The sequence below is a fragment of the Artemia sp. Qi Xiang Cuo genome, chromosome 10 (assembly GCF_049724085.1).
Source record: "Artemia sp. Qi Xiang Cuo chromosome 10, ASM4972408v1, whole genome shotgun sequence".
Taxonomy (NCBI): domain Eukaryota; kingdom Metazoa; phylum Arthropoda; class Branchiopoda; order Anostraca; family Artemiidae; genus Artemia; species Artemia sp. Qi Xiang Cuo.
The window spans coordinates 23555556-23580611 of NC_142803.1; the positions used below are offsets into that span (position 1 = coordinate 23555556).

Sequence of the window (25056 nt, forward strand, 5' to 3'; positions counted from 1 at the left end):
TAAAGGTGTTAGACCATGCTGATTCCAGTGGTGCGCTTTTCATTTTGATCTGGTGCCATTTCCGAAGGGTTTCCGGCTCTTTTTCGAAATCACCATAAATTTATTTTCAAATAATTCGTGGTAACGAACTGGAAGTAAGGAGCGACCCCGCTCAATAGCAACCGAAACTCTAAAAAAACGGGATTTTGACACCAATAGATACATCAAAAGAATCAGATTTTAATACTGATTTCAAATATATAAGTTTCCCTATCCAAGTTACGCGCCTGAGAAAATTTGGCTGATTTCCGAAAAAAGGGGGAAAGACCCCTAACAGCTATAGAACCTTAATGAAAATTCCACCATCAGATTCAGCTTATCAGAGAACCCTACCTTAGAGGTTTCAAGCTCCTATCTGCAAAAGTATTGAATTTGTATTTTTTGCCAGAAGAAAGATCACGGATGTGTGTTTATTTGTTTTGTTTTTTTTTTTCCCAGGGGTGATCGTATCGACCCAGTGGTCCTAGAATATCGTGGGAGGGTTCATTCAAACGGAAATTAAAAGTTCTAGTTCTCTTTTTAAGTGACAAAAAAATGGAGGGCAACTAGGCCCCCTCCCACGCTCATTTTTCCCCAAAGTCACCCGATCAAATTTTGAGATATCCATTTTGTTCAACATGGTCAAAAATATAATAAATATGTCTTTCAGGATAACTTAATCCCCCAAAGTCCCCGGGGGGAGGGCTAAAAGTTAAAAACTTTACCCAATGTTTACATATAGTATTGGTTATTGGGAAGTATACAGAGGTTTTCAAGGGGGATTTTTTTCTGGTAGTGGCGAGAGGGGTCGGGGGTTATGTGGGAGGATCTTTCCGTGGAGGAAGTTTTGATAGGGGAAGGGAAATGACTATGAAGGGGGCGCCGGATTTCCCAGCATAATTTAAAAAAAAACAATCAGAAATTAAATAAAAAATAAACACGTTTTTCAACTGAAAGTAAGGAGCAACATCAATACTTAAAATGAACAGAAATTATTAAATATATACTTGGGTTCGTCCCCTAGTCAATACCTGGCTCTTTAAGCCAAAGATTTTTTTAGTACTTTCATAAGAGCTATTTATTATAATTAACGGCCTTTGTGATTAAGGGGTTATTTTTAAAAAATTGGAACAAAATTCGAATTTTAGCTTAAAGAGCGAGGTATTCACTAGGGGTGACCCTCCTAATATTCGTATTAAAAATATGGGGATATAGGAGTTTGTTACGTAAGTTAATTCGTAAGTAACATATATTTATTACTAATAAAAATGTTCGTAAATAAAATTAAACAACTTTCGAGAAAGCCATTTAAACAAAGAAAAGTTAAATTAATATGCAATTTTTTTTAATTATTCATGTACGGTGAGCCAAAATCAAAGCCTCCATTAATTCAAAAACGTTCAAAAATTAAATTAAAAAAACTATTTTTTGTTAACTGAAAATAAGGAGCAACATTAAGACTTAAAACGAACAGAAATTATTCCGTATATGAAAAGGGCTGTCCCCTCCTAAATGCCTCGCTCTTTACACTAAAGTTTTTTATTGTTTTGAAAAATAGAGCTGTGAGAAATAGTCTAACTTTAGCGAAAAGAGCGAGGCGTTGAGGAGGGGACAGCCCCTTTCATATATGGAATAATTTCTGTTCGTTTTAAGTTTTAATGTTGCTTTTTACTTTCAGTTAAAAAAAACTTGTTTTTTTTATTTAATCGCAATAAGCTTTAACTTTTAAGATTAACCGAAATAATAGTTACCATTCCCGAATTAGTGTCAGATGGTAATTTTTTTCATTAGGCAGGTTTTTTTCAAAACGTGTTTTTCAACTTTTGGTTACTTTGGGCTGTGGTTCGCTCTTTACTAGATTGCAGCTACTGCTGCAACCATGAATATCATTGAATTTGACTGTTGATGTGTGCTGGAATGAACGTAAAATTTGATGAATTTTGAATCGAGTTGACAATTTCAGATTAAGCAAATCCTAGACAGTGACAGTTTTTATCTATTATTATTTCCAAATTGTGTCAATAGATAACTACTCTTTGAACTATGCTCTGAAATCAAATTATTATGATTAGAATATGATTTTTTAAGAAAATATATTTTTCCCAGATAGTAAAACAAATATTTTTATCTATTTGAAGGTTTTTCTATTTTTGTGTATTGAATTTATTCAGTCTTCAAGATGAAGTCTTTTGTTTTATTCTTTGTTTTTGCCCTTCTGGGGTTGAGCTCTTCTACCCTTCTGTCTTACCAAAAGTAAGGTTTACTTTAATTTTCACCAAAAACAAAGACTAATCGAAAACTAGTAGATTTAATAGTTAAAAATAGCAAAAATGAATTAAGTCTCCTTACTTTCAGCGACACCGACGATCATAGAGTTCAGCCATTTCGTACATACTTTATGTTCTAAAGAGTCTAGCATTTAGAGACGGAAAACAATACTTTCTTACTTGTACATTTGTTTCAAATTATAAAACAGAATTTTCCAGTCTGGAATTTAACGTACCGTTCCTTTGAACAAATTTCGTTCCATACTTTCATATATTCTATGAAAGTATGGTTTGCGAAGTCAAAAAAAAATTTACTTATTGTTTTATGTATCAATAGTTTAGTGGCTAAATTATTCGTGGATGGATTGTTTAGCAATACATTCCAGTAGAGCACCAAAAACCAGAGACCTGATCATTAATATATCCCAACCTATGCGAAACTTAAAGCTTTCCTTTTTATTACAAGCCATACTCAATACCTATCTACCAAATCCTTTCTACATAATAATAAATTCTGTATCACCTCAGAATAAATTCAGAATAAATAAATTCTGTATCACCTATTTTATATTCTAACTTCATATTGCCTAACCATAGTCGGTGTCGTTTCTGGCACTCCTAACGAATCTAGTTCAAATTATCTGAATTTGTGAGTTAAAATGTCAATTTGTCAAATGTAAAAATGTCAGTACAGCATTTTTCTTTCAACTGGTAACGTTTCATGTCAAAATTTCACTATTATTTGAGGTATTGAAATTATGTGATCTTAAGAAAAGCAATTGGTCCCACTAGTGCAAGTTAGCCTGTAAGCACTGTTTGTCAAGTCTGTATAAAGCGCTTAAGCCGGCCTAGAACTGGACAGCAAGAAGTTCTCGGGACCTGCAGCTGAATGGAGGCTTTGTATAAGCTTGGTCCCATTTTAGTCACTAGATGGTTTTCATTTCTTAGCGATGCACTCGGATCAACAAGAGTCAACGTTCTGCACAAGCAATCTCAAGTCTATTACCTCCGACTTATTATGTATTCATGGCTGCAAATATTATGCTAAAATGGGTAGCCAATCCATGATGAATAACATACCCAGGGAGAGGTTTTTTTTTAGCTGGTACGTAAGTATGAAAAATGTAATGGCCATTCATTTTCACACAGGGATGAGCATTCACTTTTTAAACTGGTGAACTAAAAAGGATCTGTTTTTTCACATAGGATTCAATTACAAAGGATTCTATTTTATATAAAATTGAATTTTGTTGTCCCGGTGCCACGATCTGGCAAGTAGCGATCCAACCTCCCCCTCTAGTATCAATTACTTAATGGTGTCCAGCTAGTCTTTTAAATTAAGTAACTACCAACAGTGTCGGTTAATAGCCCATACAAAAGAAAATATTTTTTCTAAAGACAATGGTGAGTCATAAGCAAGGGTTAAGGATGGTCAAATCCCACTGGCATTTAGATTGTTGTAATGTTTAAAAGTAGTTTTTTTTTTAATGTTAGTGCCACTGAGACGAGAGGAGGTGGGATTATAAAAAAAAAATTAAAAAAAATTTAAAAAAAAAAAAAAAAAATCCCACTATGAACTTGTTTTGCATGACCCAGCAAAGAACGAATATACCAGTCGATTAAGTCCTCAGCCAACTCTCTACTGGAATTCTAGCTATAGATTATTACAATCATTTTGTTATCTACAATCCCAGTCCCACTTTTGTATTGCCTGAATGACCTGAAAAACATTGACCGTGAGGAGTGACCTAAGAATTGATAGAAAAAGCACTTATCGTTTCCAATAGAACTGACAAAGTTCAGCTCTCTGTTGACTCGGACAAGCCAGATAATCGGATTTGTATTTATTTAAAGGGAAATCTAGGACTTCTGGCAAATTGTCAGTTGGAAGACTTCAGGCTATTCGACTCATAAAAGCAGCTTCCATTAGAAGAAACTATGCCGTGTAATCAATTGTTCTCATTCCTTATAAAATTATAATATCTTTGTTCATTCCTCTCTATTTTTCTTTCTCTCTTTCTTTCTATGTCTCTTTCTCTCTTGTATGTATATGCCTTCACTGGTTCTAATTAAAACGTATCTTAAAGTCACGCACTTGTTCGAGTTCGACCGACAACGGAGAAACATGTTCAACTCCTCGACAGACTCCAGAATGATCTCAACTTGGACTTTTGGACCGAATTAGGAAAAGAAAGAAATGTGGATATACTTGTACCCCCAAAGTATTTCGTTTCACTAACCTCTGTTTTTGCAAGATATGGAATAGAATCAAAGGTCATAAATAGAGACATTCAAAAGTAAGTTTCTTTTTTTTGCATTTGCAATACGAATGGTACTGATAGAAAGACCTGTAGTAAAAAGAAATAGCATTGGTAAGATATGTGTGGTATTTAACCAAAAACAACCATTAACGGTATTGCAAGTATTTTTGTCTGACTGAATCTTCCGATTAGGAAAAGAGTCGGAGAAACAATTAAAAAAAGTAATTGAATTTTTTAGAACTTGCTGTTTAAACAGATGTAAAACTCCTGATTTTCTACAAATTCTACTAAATTTTGTAGCTAAATTAATAAAAAAATTTGTGGGACTTGAATGTTTTTTGTTTGTTTTTTAAATAAAACTACTTTATAATTAATACTGCTCCAGTGTCGATATGTTACTTAAAATAGCTATATCCGAAGAAATATTTGAAAATAAAGAAACATATTATGGACATTGATCAAAAAGCTATATCATCAGTGAACTATTACCTACAACTAAATCTTACTGCTTTTGTTGCAATAAATTCCTGCTATCATTGTTGGGGAGAGGGGGGGAATTTTTTGTTGGTTCGGGATCTTAGAAACCTACCTATCCCTCTGCATGCCTTACGAAGAACAGGGTGGTGTGAACTTTGTCTACCATTATTGTTGATGCCAGGAATTTCAAAATTGAAATTTACAGGATGAATTGTATTTTGCTAGGTCAACTGCTCTCTATCACATAATAAGTAGCATCATAAATTAATCTGGCAATTATTTAAAGACAAAACTAGATGACTTTGCTTCCCTGAACTGCAGCAATTTGCAGTACTCCGAAAACTAAAGTTCTGCATTACTGCAAACGTGCTATATGATTATGTGCTATTATACGTATTAAGAACGTATTTTTGATTTAAAAACGGAACTGTTTATACGTATTAAGAACGTATTTTTGATTTAAAAACGGAAATGTTTATTGGTTCTTATTGTGAATCTATGGATTTCTGACTCCACATTAAAAAGGCCATATATGTCAGCAGTAAATTTTTGATATAAAGGCTAAAATATTCAATGAAGTTAATGCGATGCACTAATACAAATATTTACAACTGCTGATCTTTTTGTAGATTCAAAAAGCGAAGTGTGGGATTTTAATCTGTGATCATCTGACCCTGCACTTGAAGCTGAAAAAAAATTCTTATAACTAGCCAAATCAAACCAAGCCAAATACAAATCAAACAAGTCAAATTAGTGAAATAACAAGCCTCCTTATAAAAAAGCTAAAAGCATTTGGTCTATATAATAATGAAATTCGTTTGTATTATGGTCCTCTATCCCTTTGTCACTTTGTTTTTCAAGTTCACTGCTGGAACGAAAATTGTTGAATAAATAACTTGTGATGTAGACCTTTAAATATTACTTATCTTTGACATAAATATTCAACTATCTATGTTTGAAATATTCGTTTCACAATGTCAAGGAAGCCCAAGGCCGTACCCAGGGGGGAGGTTACCGGGTTTGAACCTCCCCTTCCCGAGCTTTTTCTTCTACTCGTAAAGACGTAACAAAAATGTAAATAAGCAAGTTTTTTGTGCAATTTCTAAAGTGTTTTTTCTGTAACCCCCACCACGAAACTCCTCCCACTCGCCCCTCCCCACCCCCGAAAAAAAATATACGCCTGGGGAATCCTTTGCATATATTAATATTTGCTTCATTTTCTCTTTCTTTTCTTGAAAGTTTATAATATTCAATGAAATACCAATTTTCTGTGAGTAGGAGCAGGCCTAAAAACCCAATTTTTACATAATGCAAATTGGTCAACCTTCTTAAGACCACAGGTGGGCGTGCCTTGTTTGCCTCTCATTCCAGGCAATATAACGGTTCTATGTCGATTTTAAATTATTGGTCAACATGCCTGAGACTCTAGGCAGACATGCCTTTCCAAAAACTAACCTGACAAGTATGTGTCCAATAAGAGAGTCATACTTACTCCCACCATTTACCCGCGCCGCAGCCATTTAAACATTTGCCTTTCAATTACTTGGACTATCTGTCTTGGCTTGCCTCTTTCTACAATTAAATAAAAAAACAAGTTTTTTAAACTGAAAGTAAGGAGCGACATTAAAATATAAAACGAACAGAAGTTATTCCGTATATGAAAGGGGCTGTCCCCTCCTCAACGCATCGCTCTTTACGCTATTTTTCCTCCATTTTTTTGGTCACTTAAAAAGGGCACTAGAACTTTTAATTTCCGTTCCAATGAGCCCTCCCACGATATTCTAGGACCACTGGGTCAATACGATCACCCCTGGGAAAAAAAAAATAATAATAATAAATACGCATCCGTGATCTTTCTTCTGGCAAAAAATGGAAAATTCCACATTTTTATAGATAGGAACTTGAAACATTTACAGTAGTGTTACCTGATACACTGAATATGATAATGTGATTTTCATTAAGGTTCTATAATTTTTATGCGATGTTTCGTCCGTATTTCCAAAGTAATCCAAACTTTCTCAGGTACATAACTTTTGATGGGTAAGACGTAACGTGATAAAAATTCTATGTTTGAAATTACAATTGAAATCTGATTCTTTTGATGTATCTATTGGTATCAAAATTCTGTTTTTTAGAGTTTCTGTTACCATTGAGCCGGGTCGCTCCTTACTTACAGTTCGTTACCACGAACTGTTTGATTAGCCATGTCTTGATGCAACCTACTGCAAAATACTTCATAATTTAACGCCTAATAGATTAGTCTTTTTTCATCATTTGATAATAGTATTTTTTACCACCTCCTTCCCCCTTTTACGATTATTTCTTGAAGGTTGAAAGTTCGGCAGTAGTAACGATATCGTTTTTAATTGTAATTAAATAAAAAAAACAAGTTTTTTAAACTGAAAGTAAGGAGCGACATTAAAACTTAAAACGAACAGAAATTATTCCGTATATGAAAGGGGCTGTCCCCTCCTCAACGCCTCGCTCTTTACGCTAAAGTTTGACTCTGTCTCACAACTTTATTTTTTAAAACGATAAAAAGTTTGACTTTCTCACAACTCTATTTTTTAAAACAATAAAAAACTTTAGCGTAAAGAGCGAGGCGTTGAGGAGGGGACAGCCCCTTTCATATACGGAATAATTTCTGTTCGTTTTAAGTTTTAATGTCGCTCCTTACTTTCAGTTTAAAAAACTTGTTTTTTTTATTTAATTTCTGATCGTTTTTTAGTTAATGCAGCTTTTATTTGCATAAAAATTTTACTTTTCTTTTGCTAAATGGATGTCTTTACAAATTAACTTACGTAACTAACTTCTATATTCGTATATTTTTCTTCTGGCAAAAAATACAAAGTTGCAGATTTTTGCAGATATGAGCTTGAAACCTATGTAATAGGGTTTTCTGATACGCTGAATCTGACGGTGTGATTTTCATTAAAATTCTTTCACTTGTAGGGGATGTTTCCCCCCTCTTTAAAAAATCAAGTAAATTTTCTCAGGCTCGTAGCCTTTGATGAGTAATACTAAACTTAATAAAATTTATATATTTAGGATCAGCATTATAAACACATTCTTTTGATACATTTATTGACATCAAAATTTCGTTTTAAAAAGTTTCGATTACTATTGAGCCGTATCGCTTGTTTTTCTATTGTTTTTTTTTTATTACGTATATTTTATTACTTATATGAAGGGGTTCTCCCCTTAGTAAATAACACGCTCTTTAAGTTAAAAGTTAAAAAAATTTTTTGATTCACAAACCCCTGAATCACAAAGGCCGTTTAATTAGAATAGATAGCTCTTTTGAAAGCACTAAAAAAAACTGTAGCGTAAAGAGCGAGGTATTGACTTGGGGGAGAACCCCCTCACATACGTTATAATTTCTGTTCGTTTTAAGTTCTAATATTCCTTCTTACATTTCAGTTGAAAAAACTTGTTTTTTTTTATTTAAATTATGATCGTTTCTTAAATAATGCTTTGAAATCCGGCGCCCCCTTCATATAAATGTCCCTTACCCCAAAGAAACATCCTCCAGGGACATATTCTCCCTAGTTATCCCCTACTCTAGCCCCCCCCCCTCCCCAAAAAATCCTTCCGTATAATGGTTGTATACTTACCAAGACCAAATAAAAACTGCTTGCAAGTCCGGCGCCCCCTTCATGGAAATTTCCCTTCCCCCATGAAAAATTCCTTCATGGAAAGATCCTTCCATATAGCCCCCGACACTCTCCTTCCCCCACCTACCAGAAAAAATCTCCTCTGAAAACGTCTGTATACTTCCCAATAACCAATACTATATGTTAACATTGAGTAAAGTTCATAACTTTCAGCCCTCCCCCCGGAGACTTTGGGGAAACAAATCATCTTAAGAGATGTTTTATCATATTTTCGACCATGCTGAACAAAGTGGCTATCTCAAAATTTTGATCGGGTGACTTTGGGAAAAAAATGAGTTCGGGAGGGAGCCTAGTTGCCCTACATTTTTTTTGGTCACTTAAAAAGGGCACTAGAACTTTTAATTTCCATTCCAATGAGCCCTCCCACGATATTCTAGGACTACTGGGTCAATACGATCACCCCTGGGAAAAAAAAAAAAAAAAAAAAAACAAACAAAAAAAAAAAAACGCATCCGTGATCTTTCTTCTGGCAAAAAATGGAAAATTCCACATTTTTTGTAGATAGGAACTTGAAACCTCTACAGTTGGATTCTCTGATACGCTTAATATGATGGTTTGATCTTCATTAAGGTTCTCTAACTTTTAGGGGGCCTTTTCCCCTTTTTTCGAAAATAAGCCAAATTTTCTCAGGCGCGTTACTTTTGATGGGTAGCACTAAACTTGATGAAAGTTATATATTTGAAATCAGCATTGAAATCTGATTCTTTTGATATATCTATTGGTATCAAAAACCCGTTTTCTAGAGTTTCGGTTACCATTGAGCCGGGTCGCTCCTCACTTACAGTTCGTTACCACGAACTGTTTGAAAAGGAAATATTACATCCCGAAAAAAAATTCTTTTTATCCTTATAAAAAAGAAAATTTAAAGGTTTTTATGTTATGTCACATCTTCTTTAGGAATATTTGGCTTTTTATCTTTTCAATCAGAGAAGTCTTCTTTTGGCCTGTTGACTTTTCTCCTTGTCTGCTTTCCTTGTTACTGAGCTAATCTTTCTATATCATTTGACAGTAAAGCACCTTCATTATAACGCTCCATTGCTTTTCCTTCCAAGATTGACTTCCTGGAAAAAGTTTTCTATCATCTTCCATAATAATCTGGCCTTCTGAAAGTGACTTGAAGTGGTTCATCTTTTATAGGTTTTTCTTTAATCTTGGGAAGAATTAGACAATAAAAGGATATAAAAAATGCCAAAAGGCATCTTATTCTAACCTTTTGAAACTATGTGTTTTATTTGTCTTACAAGGGCTTCCCCCTTTGACATTTTATTTACCTAAGACACAATTCTAGTTGCTCTTATCCTGTGCATAAGCGCATAAGGACATTCTCTCCAGAGGTTCTCTTTGAAGTAAACTTTTTTGAAAAGCATTTTTAAGATGAACTGAAATTAAGATGTTTACAGTTCCTCAGACTCTCCTAAAAAAATCCTCTACCCTTCCTCCTTTAGCTTTGAGTACAAATGGGTTGATTTTTACTCATAATGGGGGTCTTATCAAGTTGAATTGTCTTTGAGAAGGAATGTGTAGCCGCGGTGGCAATTGGCAGGGAGAAAAGTACAATTTAAATGAATGAGCAACAGAAGTTATCCTTAGAGAGTTTCGGTAAAATAGCATCACAGATGGGTTATCCATATGGTAGTCAATTTTCCAATAAAGGAATTTATTATGATTTATAAGAGCTTGCTAGGGTCCTTTATGGCAATTGAAATGAAGGAGAAAGTGAATGGGCACAGCTGGGGTACTGAAGTGGGTACTGCCCCTTGGAATATTCCTTGCCACCTTAGAAATCTTCCGAGAGTGAGTTAAAATGCTCTGAGTAGAAGTTATGACTGAAAGTAATACCCCTAAACTCCCACTAATACCTATGGAGTTGCCCCCCTCATGAAAAATCCAACCCATGCCAATGCCAAGGGTGTTGTGGATTTTAAATGTCCTTACATTCAATTTGTCGGAAAAAAATTCTACAAAGAAGAAAGAAAGACGTGCAGCCAATTTTAAGCAAATAGCTTAAAATTTGAACAGATACCTAATTTAACTTAAGCAGCTAATATAAGTAGATAGCTAAAAAAGAAGACATGCCAGACCGGAATGTCATCTTTTTTTAAGAAAATATTTTTATATCAAATATTGGCTTTGGCATCGATTGCTTCAAGCCGTATCATATATCTTATTTTTCTTCCCCTTCCCCATTTCTTTAACGGTACAATAAACTATGTATCTTCACCATTTATTTAATATAGCTCGTTAAGGACTCCAAAAGATAAACCGACACAAAATTATGTTGTTTGTCGGGCGAAAAGGCTTTCGTTTTGGCATTTTGCTCACATAGACTCTATTATTGAATGAAAATTCTTGCATAATTCCGATTTCAAAAAAGGTGTGGTATATTCATATTGTTACTAAAACGTATCATAGGCAGCGCAATAGCGCTGCCTAAGTAAAGAACGATATTGGCAAATGTATTTTTTTTTCTTTTCTTTTTGGTTTCTTTAGACCAGGAGACTTCGTATAGAAGGAGTTATCCTAGGAACTTTGAAAAGGGCTCATTTAATTTGAAATTGACAGGGCTAGTGCACTTTTTAATAATCAAAAGTGATTGGGGTGCAACCAGCCCCCGTCCACGCCCATCATTTTCCCAATCACATCAAATCCAAATTTCGAGATACTCATTTTATTCAGCGTATTTGAAGGGTCCGGAAATTATGTCTTTGACGATGGCAACCTCCCAAGCCCTCAGGGCAAGGGTTGTAAGTTATGACCTGGGGGCATATAAGGTTTTTATAGAAAGCGTGGTCGTATAAACTTCGGAGGGGGCTTATTAGATTGGTAATCAGAAGTTCTAATGCCCTTTTTATGAGTAAAAGTAATCAAAGGGCAGCTACCCCCCCCCCACGCACACACGTCATTTTTCCCGAAATACATCCAAAATAAGTTTTGAGATAGCAGTTGTATTCAGAATAGTCCAAAGATGATATAAAACGGCTTTTGGGGTTGAAATAAACCCCCAGAGACTGGGAACAAGGGTTTTAAGTTATGCCCCAGGGGCATTTAAGATTTTTATGAAGGGGATGGTTGCATAACTTTAGTGGGCGCTCATTTGGTTGAAAATAGAAAGTTCTTGTTCTCTTTTAAGAGTCAAAAGGATGGAAAGCAACTAGCCCCCTGAGTACTCCTCTTTTCCCCAAACGCATCTGATTGAAAATTGTATTCAAAATAGTTCAAAGAACATATATCAATCACTTCAGGAGTAACACAACAACCCCCCCTCAGATCCCTGAGGCAAGGATTGTAAGTTATGCCCTGGGGTATATAAGGTTCATATGAAATGGGTGGTCGTATAAACTTCAGATGGGGCTCTTTTGATTTGAAATTGGAAGTTATAGTGCCCTTTTTAAGACTCAAAGGTGGTTTGAGCCCCCAACCCAAGCCCATCATTTCCCCAAACACATCCAATCAAAATTTTGAGATAGCAATTTTGTTCAACCTAGGTGAGGGGTCCAGTAATTATTTCTTTGAAGATGACAACCCCCCACCATCTTCAGGGCAAGGCTTGTAGGATTTGCTCTGGGGACACACAAGGTTTTTATAGAAAGGGTGGTCGTATAAACTTCGGAGGGGATTCATTGGATTGGTAATCCGATGTTCCAGTGCCCATTTTCAGAGTTAAATTGATCAGTGAATAGCACCCCCCCCCATACACACATACACGTCGCATTTTCCCAAAATGCATACAACAGAAATTTCAAGATGGCTATTTTAATAAAATAATCCAAATATCAAAATAATCCAGATCATATAACACGACTTTCGTGGTTGAAAAAAAAAACCCGAGCCTGGGGACAAGGGTTGTAAGTTATGCTCTAGGGGCATTTAAGATTTTTATGGAATGGAAGGTTGTATAAACTTTACAGGGCGCTCATTTGGTTGTAAATTTGAAGTTCTAGTTCCCTTTTAAAAATTGATAGTGATGGAGGGCAACTAGCCTCCCCCCTCGTCTGCCCCACGTTGCATCAGACGCATTTTATTAAAATTTTGAGATAGCCATTTTTCAAAATAGTCTAAAGAACATATAAAAATGCCTCCAGGGGTGACACAACACCCCAGAGCCCTGGGTCAGGGGTTGTAAGTTATGCCTGAGAGTGTATAAGGTTTTCATGGAATGGGTGGTCGTATACACTTCAGATGGGGCTCATTTAATTTGAAATTAAAAGCTATAAAGCCTTTTTTAAGAATCGAAAGTGATTTGAGGGAAATAGACCCCGCCCCCACTCCCACCACTTCCCAAAAAAAGCACCCTCCCCCCCCCGCCCCTAGTCCCACCCAATCCCTTCATTTCCCCAAACACATCCAATCAAAATTTTGCGATAGTAATTTTGTTCAGCGTAGTAGAAGGGGCCAGAAATTGTGTCTTTGACGAAGACAACCCACCACAGCCGTCAGAGCAAGGTTTTTAAGTTTTAGCCTGGGGGCATATAAGGTTCTTATAGAAAGGTTGATCGTATAAACTTCGGAGGGGACTCATTGGATTGGTATCAGAAGTTCTAGTGCCCATTTTCAGAGATAAAGTGATCAAAGGACAGCTACCCCCCCCCCCCCCACACACACACACACGTTGTATTTTCCTGAAATGAGTCCGATGAAAATTTCGAGATAGCCTTAGTCCAAAGATTATATAACATAGCAAATAGTCCATAAATCATATAACGAGGCTTTTGGGGTTGAAACAAACCCCCAGAGCCTGGGGGCAGGTGTTATAAGTTATGCTCTGTGGGCATTTAAGGTTTTTATGGAATGGATGGTTGTATAAACTTTAGAGGACGCTCATTTGGTTGAAAATTTGAACTTCTAGTTCCCTTTTAAGAATCGACAGTGATGGAGGGCAAATACCCCCCCCCCCCTTCTCCTCGTCTACCCTTCTTTTCCTCAGACGCATCTGATTAAAAAAAAATTGAGATAGCCATTTTTTTAAAATAGTCCAAAGAATGTCCAAAATAATCCAAGAAATCTAATTTTAAATTGGAAGTTATTGTGCACTTTTTAAGAGTCGAAAGGGATTTGAGGGCAACCAGCCCTCCCTCCCCCCTACCCACGCCCATCATTTACCAAAACAAACATCCAGATTGATTTTTTATATCTTTTCTTCAGCATTGTTGAATGGTTCAGTAATTATTCATTTGGGGATGTCCCCCCCCCAAGACCTCAGGGCAAAGCCCCTGTGTTATGCAATTTGTTCATTATTTATATACAGTATATGTTCTTGACAAAGTATGCATGTTTGACTTCTACTTTTCCAAAATACAAAGGGCATTAAGGTGAGTGTTTCTGGGAATGTCAAGGAGAGTGTTGAACCAAATCAAAACATTTTATTTGTAGGCTATATGGGTTGTCAAAAAGGCTTAACTCAGGAATGACTGAGAATATTAATTTGGAACTTTCAAGAAATAATAACGGAGATGATAAATTGACCAAAAGGCAATATTTGCAAGCAACTACTTCTACAACTACCACTGCTTCTACTGCTACCACAACTACTACAACTACCACTACCACAACTACCACTACCACTACTATTACTAAAACTACCACTTCTGTAGCGAGTACTACTAAGGCTGTGGATACGGAAATAAAAATCCGGGGAAATTTTGGGGGAAATAGAAAAAGTACTACTGCTACTACGACTACTAATACAAAACAAACGCTGCAACTACTTTCCCTATTACCACCTCTACAACTGTGATACTAGTACTATTAAAGCTAAGTCAATGAAGTTGAAATTTGAGAGAATATTGATGGCAAATTTGAACTAAAAAAAGGCACTATGTGCATTTAGATTGTCAAAAGAGTGTATATTAAGAATTGATCTGTCTATTAAGTTGGAACTGTAAGAGAATGCTTAAAGTCGAAGATTAATTGATCAAAAGGCAATATGTGCACACTACTATTAATACTACTATCATTGCTGTATTTACTAGTTCACTTCTACTATTACTAGTGCTCCAACTACTACTTATATTCAACTACTTGTAAGGTTAAGAGCATTAACATGAAAATTTCAAGAAGCATATATATATACAGGTTATCAAAGTAACATATCGACAATTTCATAGCAATGGCTAATTGTATTAAGTTGAGTAGTTTTACTATTGCTGTAACTGCTATTACAAGTATACCTAAGGGTATGAAGGTGAAATTTTCCAAGGGGGGAAGGTAAACTGAATCACAACACGCCATCCATTTTCCGGTTGTCAAAAGGTCATATCAGCAATATCTTAGGAGCAGTTCTGTGTGTGAATTTAAAACTTACAAGGCTTTATGTGGGAGATGTTAAACTAACCAAAAGACAATATTTACATCATAATACTACTGCTTCTACTGCTGCAACTACTAATACTCCTACCATTATTATTACTGCTACTACTACTACCAGGGGTGTCCCGAGGGAGGGGGGGCACCCCCTCCAACTTTCTTGGTATTCGGTGAAATTTTCACCGAAGGCGAAAATTTTGGCAGAAATTTTGCAAAATCAGCTGAAATTTAGCAAAATTCTTCATTTCTGCAGAAAATTCGGCATAAATCAGGTAGCGATTCGGTAAAATTTACGAAAATCGCCCCCCCCCCAATAAAATGAGCCTCAGGACACCCCTGACTACTACTACTGCTGCTAAAGCTTAAACTACTGTTATTAGTTCTACTACTACTGCTACTACAACTGCTGCTACTACTATAGCTACTGGTGTCACTGCTACTGCTACTATAGCTAATGGTTCGTTTATACATTGTGGAAATTCATGACGATTTAGCAATCCGTGCGGAAATTCCGTCTGTTTTCGTGCTAGAAAAAATCTCTAGCTTTCCGCAACGTTTTGATCAAATCAGGACGAAATCTTGGCAAGGTTTTTAAATGAATAAAATCATGGGCATGGATTTTCAAAAACTACACGATCTTATAACTTTGGTTAAAGGCAGTAGAATGCGCCTTCTGGATTTGCTTAGACATATAGGAAATACCATGTTATTCTATAGAAGCTATAGGAAGACGTTTCTATAGAAGCTTTACACCATTTCAAAGAGATTCAGAGCTCCCTCACATGACCTTCTGGATTTGCTCGGAGGTATAGCAATTTCAATGCTATTTGCTCGGAGGTATAGCAATTTCTACATTATTCAATAGAAGCTTGACACCTTTTCAAAGATATTCAAAGCTCCCTCACATGGTCTTCTTGATTTGCCTAGACATATAGCAATTTCAATGCTATTTGCTCGGAGGTATAGCAATTTCTACATTATTCAATAGAAGCTTGACACCTTTTCAAAGAGAGCGAGTATAACTTGATTGGTGACTGGGATTTGAATAAAAGGAATAGTTTTCTTCACTACTCGTATAAGTAAGAAAATTGAATTTAAAAAAAATAGTTTTTTGGTGAGGATATAATTGGATGAAAAAAGTACTTCATTTACACTATTGGAGATTTATCATGGAACTGACAACAGCAAAAATGATACAAGAGTACCTAATCTAGCTGTGGAAATAACTGCTGTCTTTAGACTATGCCTTGAATGGGACACTATGTATGCTAGATATGTGATATCATTAAGCAAATTTAAGCAGGAGGAGCAGCTAGGTTTTGCTTAAAAAGTGAATATTCTCCATATAAATAAACTTCTGTCAGCATTAGATGTCCTATCGAAATATATTGATGAGAACAAAATGCATCAGTGATAATTATTGTAATTATATTCAATAAAATTGTTTCTAAATCAATGATATTTTTTCTTTCTATAGTAGACTGCCGTATATTTTTTAGAGTAGAAAAAAAATTCTGGTTAGTCTGAAGTTGGCTGTGAGAGAGTTAGGACTCTACAAAATGAATAGATTCGAGAAGGATCGAATCATGAGGAATCTGAATCTTATGGTAAAACATTTGGTTCTAGCTGACAATTTTCTAGAGTCGTCTATTTAAAGGAATATACTTTCTCGGGGAATGTCTCTCGATATAATGAAAAATGATTCTCCGTCAATAGAGTAATGCATGAAGCTTCTAGAACGTGGTCCAAATGCATTTACAAAATTTATTGATATATTGATCACGACACGGCAAAATGATATTGTGGATATGCTTTTAAACACTAGTTTAGAGATTTAGGACTTTTTTCATAGGAAATAAGGTGCTTAAGGATGATTTACTTCTCTCTCTTTCTCTCTATCTCAGACAATTTTTTGTTGTTGCTAGCTCAGTTTTACAGTGACTGTGAGAGTGTCAACACATGACAAAATGTTCCATACATGTCCATTATGTATATACTCACTAGGCAGCTGGTCATCATGTGATAATTGCACAGTGATTAATGAGTATGATGAAAAGTGTAGACTATTCAACCCATTTAAATTGCTTGGAGGATACGCTGTAAAAATTAAAGGTTGTACTTCCTGTCTTGAAGAGGTGTTTGACTCTCATCCTAGCGGTCATCTATGTTCCAATTTTCATTATGATAAATGTAAGCAGTGGGAGTGTACATATCCTGGTATGATTAGAAAGAATCCTAACCGTGATTTTAGTTTATTGTTACGAGATTGGTATCGTCACGGTTTTAGATTGTTCTGGGAGGAGGAACCACGTCAGCGATTCAACTGTTGGAACAACGAAAGAATATGCTTTCTGCAGCATTTCTGTGAAGACAAATGGCTTTTTGATTAGTGGCCCACTAATTTTGATTTGGCTATGATAGAATGGGATTTAACAACTGAGAAAACTGTTTGTAACATTTCTTTTACCTCACAAATTAAAACACGTGAATTCTATAGAATGAATGCGAATAGTATCATTGACTATAGAAAGAGATATGAAAAGAGTGAAATCACACACTACTGTAGATAATGTGACCCTTACATAGCAGTGCATCAGGATCAGCACACTGTTAATTTAAATAATCTACCCGCACTACTTGTTGTTGACAAATATCTAGTAGTGGATGAAATCTAAAAAGCAGAAAAGTCGTTTTATCAAGTATATATATTTTTTTTTTTTTAATAAAAAAAATAAAAAGAAACTTTATTAAATTTTATTATTTTTGCAAAAAAAAAAATATTAAATACAAATTAAATTATTGTATAACAAATAAAGTAGTTAAATCGTGGTACGTCAACGTAGTTGTTTAGAAACTGCTTGTAGGTATAGCCAAGACATATGAACATGAAAAAGACCAGCAGATAAAAGCCACTCTTCATAGTTGTTAAATCATGCATTCTTCGTTGATTTTGAACAATGGTTTATCACCTGCTTTCAATAAAGTTGCTGATATATGGCGTTTAGACTTTATACTATAAACCAAAAGGATCAAAAATTACAACTTTTGTCTCTGTTTGAAAGATGCCAAGCCACTGAACGATCTTAAAAGTCGATGGACTGCTATTAACAATGATTAGGGTATTGCTAACACTTGGAATTTTTTCAATGAAGTCCGAAGGTATGCAATAGGACTTGTACTGGGACATGTATGGATCCATACTAAATACATTGATTATTTGGTTTGTGTTCATGGTGCAAGGTCTAGTAGAACACTGTCGTCGGGTGTGATTTCCCAATAGGTTTCAAATTGACTCAGTTATATTAGCGTGATACTCTCAGCCAGAGCATTTGCAAATGTACACTCTAAACGTACATTCCCAGTTCGTACTATACTCAAATGCTGTGTGCCTGACAAGTTCAAAATATTAAACCCATGATTTATTTAAAACATTGAACCGGTTCTACCGTTTTCAAATGCTTGAGAGGCATGATCTAGGGACTGCATGGTCAACTCGTACAGAGTTCTATAGGATTTTTTTTCAAGTAATAGTGTACAGTGGAATACGATTCACTTTGCACACAAGGCTAGATAAACCGAAAAAATTAAAATCATGCGGCGATTCAGTCCAGGATCCAACGGCACTGCCATTCTTCGCAAAGGCCAAAGCCAATTATGATGGAATTTATCCATTGATAAATGATGAATCGATATAGCTACGAGAGCCGGTGGAAATGTGACGTTGATTGGTGATCGTATGGGGGACAAGAAGTTTAATGTTGTTGCCATTGGCTCTTAGCTTTTACACTTCCAACGTAACAGAGCTCATTACCTGTTGTTTTCGGACATGGAGAATTGCCGATGTGATAATGACATTTGCATTGGGAGCTGCAGGAAGTGATTTCCTCAAAATTAAATTTGACGGTGCCATCTGTAACTTTATGTCAATCTTGACATTGGGGGGTAACCATTGGGATATATTGAATATCTCATGATTTAATTTTCCAACTAGATGAAACTCCTGGGTCACTGCAGTAGTCAACTCGCCGTCAGTATTGACACCTGATGGATATTCATTGCCTAATGATTGTCCTATCATCTTCTGGTATGCCTTTGACGTCATCATCATAAATTTGATGTAGCTAGCATAGTTTGATAAATTATTGCTAGAGCTCACTAGTGTTCCTTTAATAAATACAAAGATTTGTTTGACTAGGTTGTGAAAACCACAATTTTCATAGGAGAGACCATCACCGGCATTTTGGGTTATATTATCTGACTTTTTCTTCACCAAAACATTTAAATCAATAAAAGTTGACGAAAAATCAATAAAATAGTTTTCATAAGAAAATATTTGAAAGTGTATATTTTCTAAGAGGCGTTGTTGGGGGATAAATTGCTCATATCAGTCTTACTTTAAACTGACATCAACATTTTCAGCATTGAATGGATTCAATTAGGAACTAAATGGGGGATGTGACTCCTTGTGGGGGAGATATGTCATCTTAAGAGAAGAAATCTTTCTTTGTTCTAACAATCTTTCTCTTTTTCTTCTTCTTATTATCCTTCATTGTTATATTCCTCAAAGTACTTATTGATGTCCTTTGCTTTCTGACTGGGTAAAAACTGATGAGTGAATGATTCGAACGCATACTTCCCCATTCAATCTCTCTCAGGTTTGTCGAGATTTTAATTGTTCACTAACTACTCTTACTGAAGATCTAATATTGTCTTTAACACTCTCCTTGATATTCTTGCCCGACCCCCAGTTCTGTAGTGTGGAGGCAGCAAAATTTGATGCAGCAGGTACAAGATATTTTCTGGCAAGGGGTAGTGCAGAACGAAATAGCTTAGCAAACCAGCTACCAAGACCATAGCAAGAAATTTCTGTACAACCTTTTTAGTAGTTTACACCAGGGCCTGTCTGTAGCTACCTGAGCTTACCGCCAAAACCATTGTTATTGTGGCTGTAAACTAAGACTCGTATATAAATAATTTTTTAGGGTTCTGTACCGTCGTTTTTGACATTATGTCACAAACTACTTTCACTCATATACAAGACTATTCATACTTATTGAGATTCACCCAATTCACCCATTAGTTTAAACTGGCGGAGTTCAATATTCGACACGTTCACGGGATCTTCTGGAAGATGATTGATAATATAGTGATGAACAATTTCGTGAGTTGTTTTTCGTTCAAGTAAACGTAGGAGGGGTACATTTTAATTACCGAATTTCGTTATCTCCACAAAAGATGCGGAGAGAAATATGCAAGAGTCCGAGGCAAAACCCGGTGGATAATCAGGAAAAATAGCTTGATTTAACCTGTGAACGGCAACAGCAGTTTTACAATGGATCCTATTCTGCTTGAAGCCAATAACATATTTAAGATTGTCATTGAAAATAATTGTTTTACTGTCCACAGATGCGCTAATATAAATCCTATAATGTTCCAATTAATCATTAGAACGGAATATACCATTCCTATGATATGAGATTGTTCTATTGATTGCGTGACAAAAATCTCCCATATTATCATATTCAATATATTTCAATATGACATGTGGATAGTCACTAGATTTAATTGCTTCAATCCATTCATAATCGGCATAGCCCAACCAATTCATAGTAGAATCGAATGGTATAACTTTTATATCATACACACGATCCTTTCTCAGGATGTCATAGGTATTTTTGAAAATATAGTTGACAGGAGCCACTTGATACGCACCGTCAAATTTGATGGCATGGAAAACTTTCGTCCAAAAATCACTTGTCATATTTAAGACGTTATTGATAAAATCAGGCAAGCCGGGCATGAATTTTACATAGAACTAACTAGATGCTGTGAATATCTTCAACACTGATACATGAACCAGAATCAGTATGATCTCATTTCCCCAAAACCTGAAATCCCTTTTTACACTCGCTAGTATTTGTATTCACTATCTTTTCGATTTTATCGATTTCACTAGAATTTTTAACTGTTTGCATTTCATAGTCATAAAAGCCACCGAAAATCTCTTCATCTTTGGTATCACGCAAGCGATAAGTTATGGGTTTAGTGTCTAGGATTTTTGCCACTTTAAAAAGTTCGGTGGACCACAAGTAATTCCGCTTTTCAAAAACATTAGTTGTTCTATTAATTCGAACAGTACCACCAACATTGCATTAATTTTATTTTTCTTCTTGACATTTGATTCATCGGAGTATTGTTTAAGAAAGGTATGAATTGTATAGTAATGCGAATAAGGATCCTTAGTTGTTTTAGAGTTGGACATAAATAGATGAAGCTGTGGATTATAATTCAAAATAATCTTATCTAGATCATGAATAAAATTCAATTGATTTTTCAAAGTACAATATCTTGAAATTAAAATTTAAATAGTTCTTATGTCTCGTTTAGCCCCTGCGGCCATGAGGGAAATGTGACGATGTGGGTGCAGCGTAATATATTTCTCTAGTGCTTTTGTTACATGGGGGTCTCAGAAGACACTAACACAATCTGTGTGAATTTTTTTATATGAATCCTTTTCGAGAATGATTTCAATGGCCCGGGCAACTACAGCACCTCTCTTTGATCGTACTGGACTTGAATATGCATAGCGGCTAAAAACACTGATTGCTATTAAAATGTGCTTTTACGATATCTGGTGGCATCTTTGAAGTTCATCTAGAATCTGGAGATCTGCTTGCATTATAAGCAAAGGGTAAAAGGCCTTAGTTTTTTGATAACGATTTGAACGAAGCCTTTGATTCCTACAAAGAGTGTAACTTGATCTATACTGTAGATAGTCACCTACACTTTTAGTGCAAATACCAGTGACTTTGAAATGAGCGACAGGGGAACTTAAATCCCCTACCTTACAAATATTTTCTTGCGAAACCTTCAAAACTTCAACCATTTTCAAAGTAATAAGATATCATAACGTCCACTGCACTGTTGTATACTGGCTGTTGGTGGTGGTGGTGACTTTTACCTGATGCGTCTTCGCTTTTGTCAAAGTACCAGTGGTGTGTTAGTGTTTTCAAAAATTGATTTCAAATAATCTCCTTCTTCAATTTCATATTTTAATGTTGTTAATGTTGATGATGATACACTTTCATTTAATTTTTTTAGAATTTGTCTATTGAAAATAAGAATTTTGGTGAATTTTAATGTATTTAGAAAGTTGTATAGACGAGTGTCAAATGATAATAGTCCTTTACGATTTGTAACCATTTCATACATTAAATCAAGTAGATTATAGCTCTTGCCCTGAATTATAATCCTTTCCCCATTGCTCTCAACTTGAATATGATCACTTTCCCAGAGATAGATTAGGAGTCGTTTAATTTGTTCAAGATATTTTATGGGCAATATATTTACAATTTTAATTAAAAAAGAATACAAATACTCCTTCTTTAATTTTGTTCCGGCAGCAGACTCTTGAGAAGATGATTCTTTTTTGGGATCAGCAGCAGCAGTGGGCTTCGATCGATAGGACCTGTGTTTGTCCACTCGGCGAAGTGCATCTTGAAGTAAAAGCAGTTTTTTATCATCCTCAATAGTTTCATTGTCAAGGAATTTACTCAGATTGTCCTCATAGTGTTCCATGGGTGAGAGAGTGAGTTCAAATGGAGTCAATTTCTAGGATTTTGCCATCTAGAGAAAACTATTTTCAATTTCAGCAATAATTCGCAGTAAAAGTGTGAAAAAGCAACTACCCGCCTGAAGCAGTCGGTTGCTTTTAAAATTCTTTTCTTTCTTTTTAGAGGCCAATGTACGTACAATGGAACAATGTCGCTTTGCCTTTTGCTTAACTACTTCTAGCAATTTAAGAATAACGTCGGTCAAATTTAATCAAATTTCAAATATTAGATTAATAAAATCGCTGTCAAGAACATATTTGAGCATTACATTTCTAAGCGTAAGTTTTGAATTGCTCAGAGCTGAAAACAAGTACCGATTTTCATTTATATTCATTAGTGTTGTGATAGTAACTAATAGGTTTTTGTAATGTTAACAGGAAGACATACTATAATTTTATGGTCGAACATATCTGTGACTACATGCAGATCCTTGGATGTATTTTGATTAATATCCAATAGGATATAACCGTGGGGTTTATTAGTTGCCTGATTGTATTATGAGAGCATAATTTTAGGGGCACCTTGATGTATTTTTTTATTGAGGGTTATTCCTAAGCTAAAATCATGAACATATCTGTAGATGATATAGTAGGTGCAGCTCAAAGCAAGCGTTCGCATGCATTTTCTTTGATGAAATAGATTTGGTATAAACAGAGAAACGTAAATCTGTTGATAAAGAGAGAGAACAGGGAAAAATTGCATAAGTTTCTGTGACCATTGTTCAATAGATTCAGACAGATCGTCAATGATCAGCCAAGACTTTTGTTCAATAATGTTGAAAACATCAAGTCCCTGTATGAATTCTATCTGCACCAATCCCATGATGGCTGCAATGGGTTTTATTTTATTGTATGACTACTGCCAAATGCTATAGCAATAATATATTTTTACGGCTTTTCCGCAAACATTTTATCGCAATTTATAATTATTTTATTTGAGAGTGTTGTTTTGCTCAATATTGAGGGCTCAAACTGAAGCGATCTGAATGACATTTTAAATTGATACATGTTCCTTTCAACAGTTCACCTAGAGAACTAACGGTAAACCATAATTGTCTAATAACTAAATAGTTTCCCTACTACTCTGTTCTTCAAGAAGAAGAAGACGAATTAAGAATCATATTTTTCTTTTATTATATACATATAAAGTAACAATACTTAAAAAAATACACTTTTTTTAATTTATTTATAAAAAATACAACATTTACATGGGATGCACAAAGAGAAAAAAACACTTTTTTTGTTTATTTATTTATAGAGAAAAAAAATACAACATTAGATTAAAGCACTTTTTTTTGAATGAAACATTTACAAAAAAAAATCTGCTCTAAGTTAAAAAGATAACTTTGATATTGTGACGGTGCGCCCCCCGCTGGTGGCGACCGGCCCCCCCCGGGCCGCGAGGCCCCCTCCCCCCCCCCCCGGGCCGCGAGACCCCCCCCCCCCCCGGGCCGCGAGCCCCCCCAAAGGTTTTTAGGAAATAATTTACAGGACTTTATTTAAACCAAGACTTTCCCTATGGGCAACAAATTCGGCCCGGTCTGAGGTTAAATAGTGCCCAAGGTGGAGAGTGGTCACACCATCTTGACTAACATAGACCTTGTCGGAAATGGCACTCATGGCCATTTTTTCTATATTACAGTAAAGTTCTTGTAGTTGAGAGAGCGAATTGCCAACAATTTGGCTCGTGGAATTGTATTTTCAGTAATACAATTCCTATAAATGTCCATGTCGAAATTCTTATCCACATAGTACACGGGCAATCCTTTACAATGTTTCTTGATTTCTTCATCACGTGTCTGCATAGAGTAGAAAATCGGACCAACAAACCTACCATTGGAAATCAAGTAACTCACAGGTTCTGCTTTAAAAAAAAAAATATGATTTGGTGCCCTACGTTTTAATAGCTCGGGGTTAATACCACCCCAATTGGTGTAGTCCATTCGTGAAATTTATAATTTAACCGTGCGCCAAATCATCAATTAGATTTGGAGTTTTTACTTTTAACAGTAGAGAATCCGTGTCCCCGTAGCAGACCTCTACTTGCCCCTTTTCAGGCCACTGTACCCTAGCCACATTCTAGTAAAATACCAAAATGAGCTTTTTTGAGATCTCCAAGATAGCACTGCCTGCAGCAATATTTTTATTCAAGACAATGTGTCTTTTTTTCCTATTCAAAAGTACCATGTCTAGGATAATGATTGTAAAGGAAGTGTAATTTGGATCGGCAATAATTGGAGCACATCGTTTAGGGTCGGTCACAACGTCACAACGATTCCTATTGGGAACACTTTCACACATTTTGCCGAAAGCTGAATTCAAAAGGAGTTTATAAATTTCTTTTTCAGCTTTCGTCTGTGCTGCAGAACGTTTGTTGACAAAAGTGTCAACAAACGTTTTAAAATAGGGTTTTTGACTAAACTCGAGTGCTCGGTGAACCTTTA

General features: G+C 35.5%; 1 protein-coding gene across 1 annotated transcript in view; it reads left to right on the forward strand.

The window, feature by feature from the left end:
• Positions 1-2148: 2148 nt before the first annotated feature.
• LOC148947600 (carboxypeptidase B-like) overlaps positions 2149-25056 on the forward strand; it is an 84564-nt gene continuing 61656 nt past the window's right edge. Inside the window, exons 1-2 of the mRNA XM_089095316.1 lie at positions 2149-2271; positions 4373-4582. Coding sequence (XP_088951442.1) covers positions 2198-2271; positions 4373-4582 — 284 coding nt within the window. The 5' untranslated portion in view covers positions 2149-2197. The remainder of the gene's footprint in view (positions 2272-4372; positions 4583-25056) is intronic.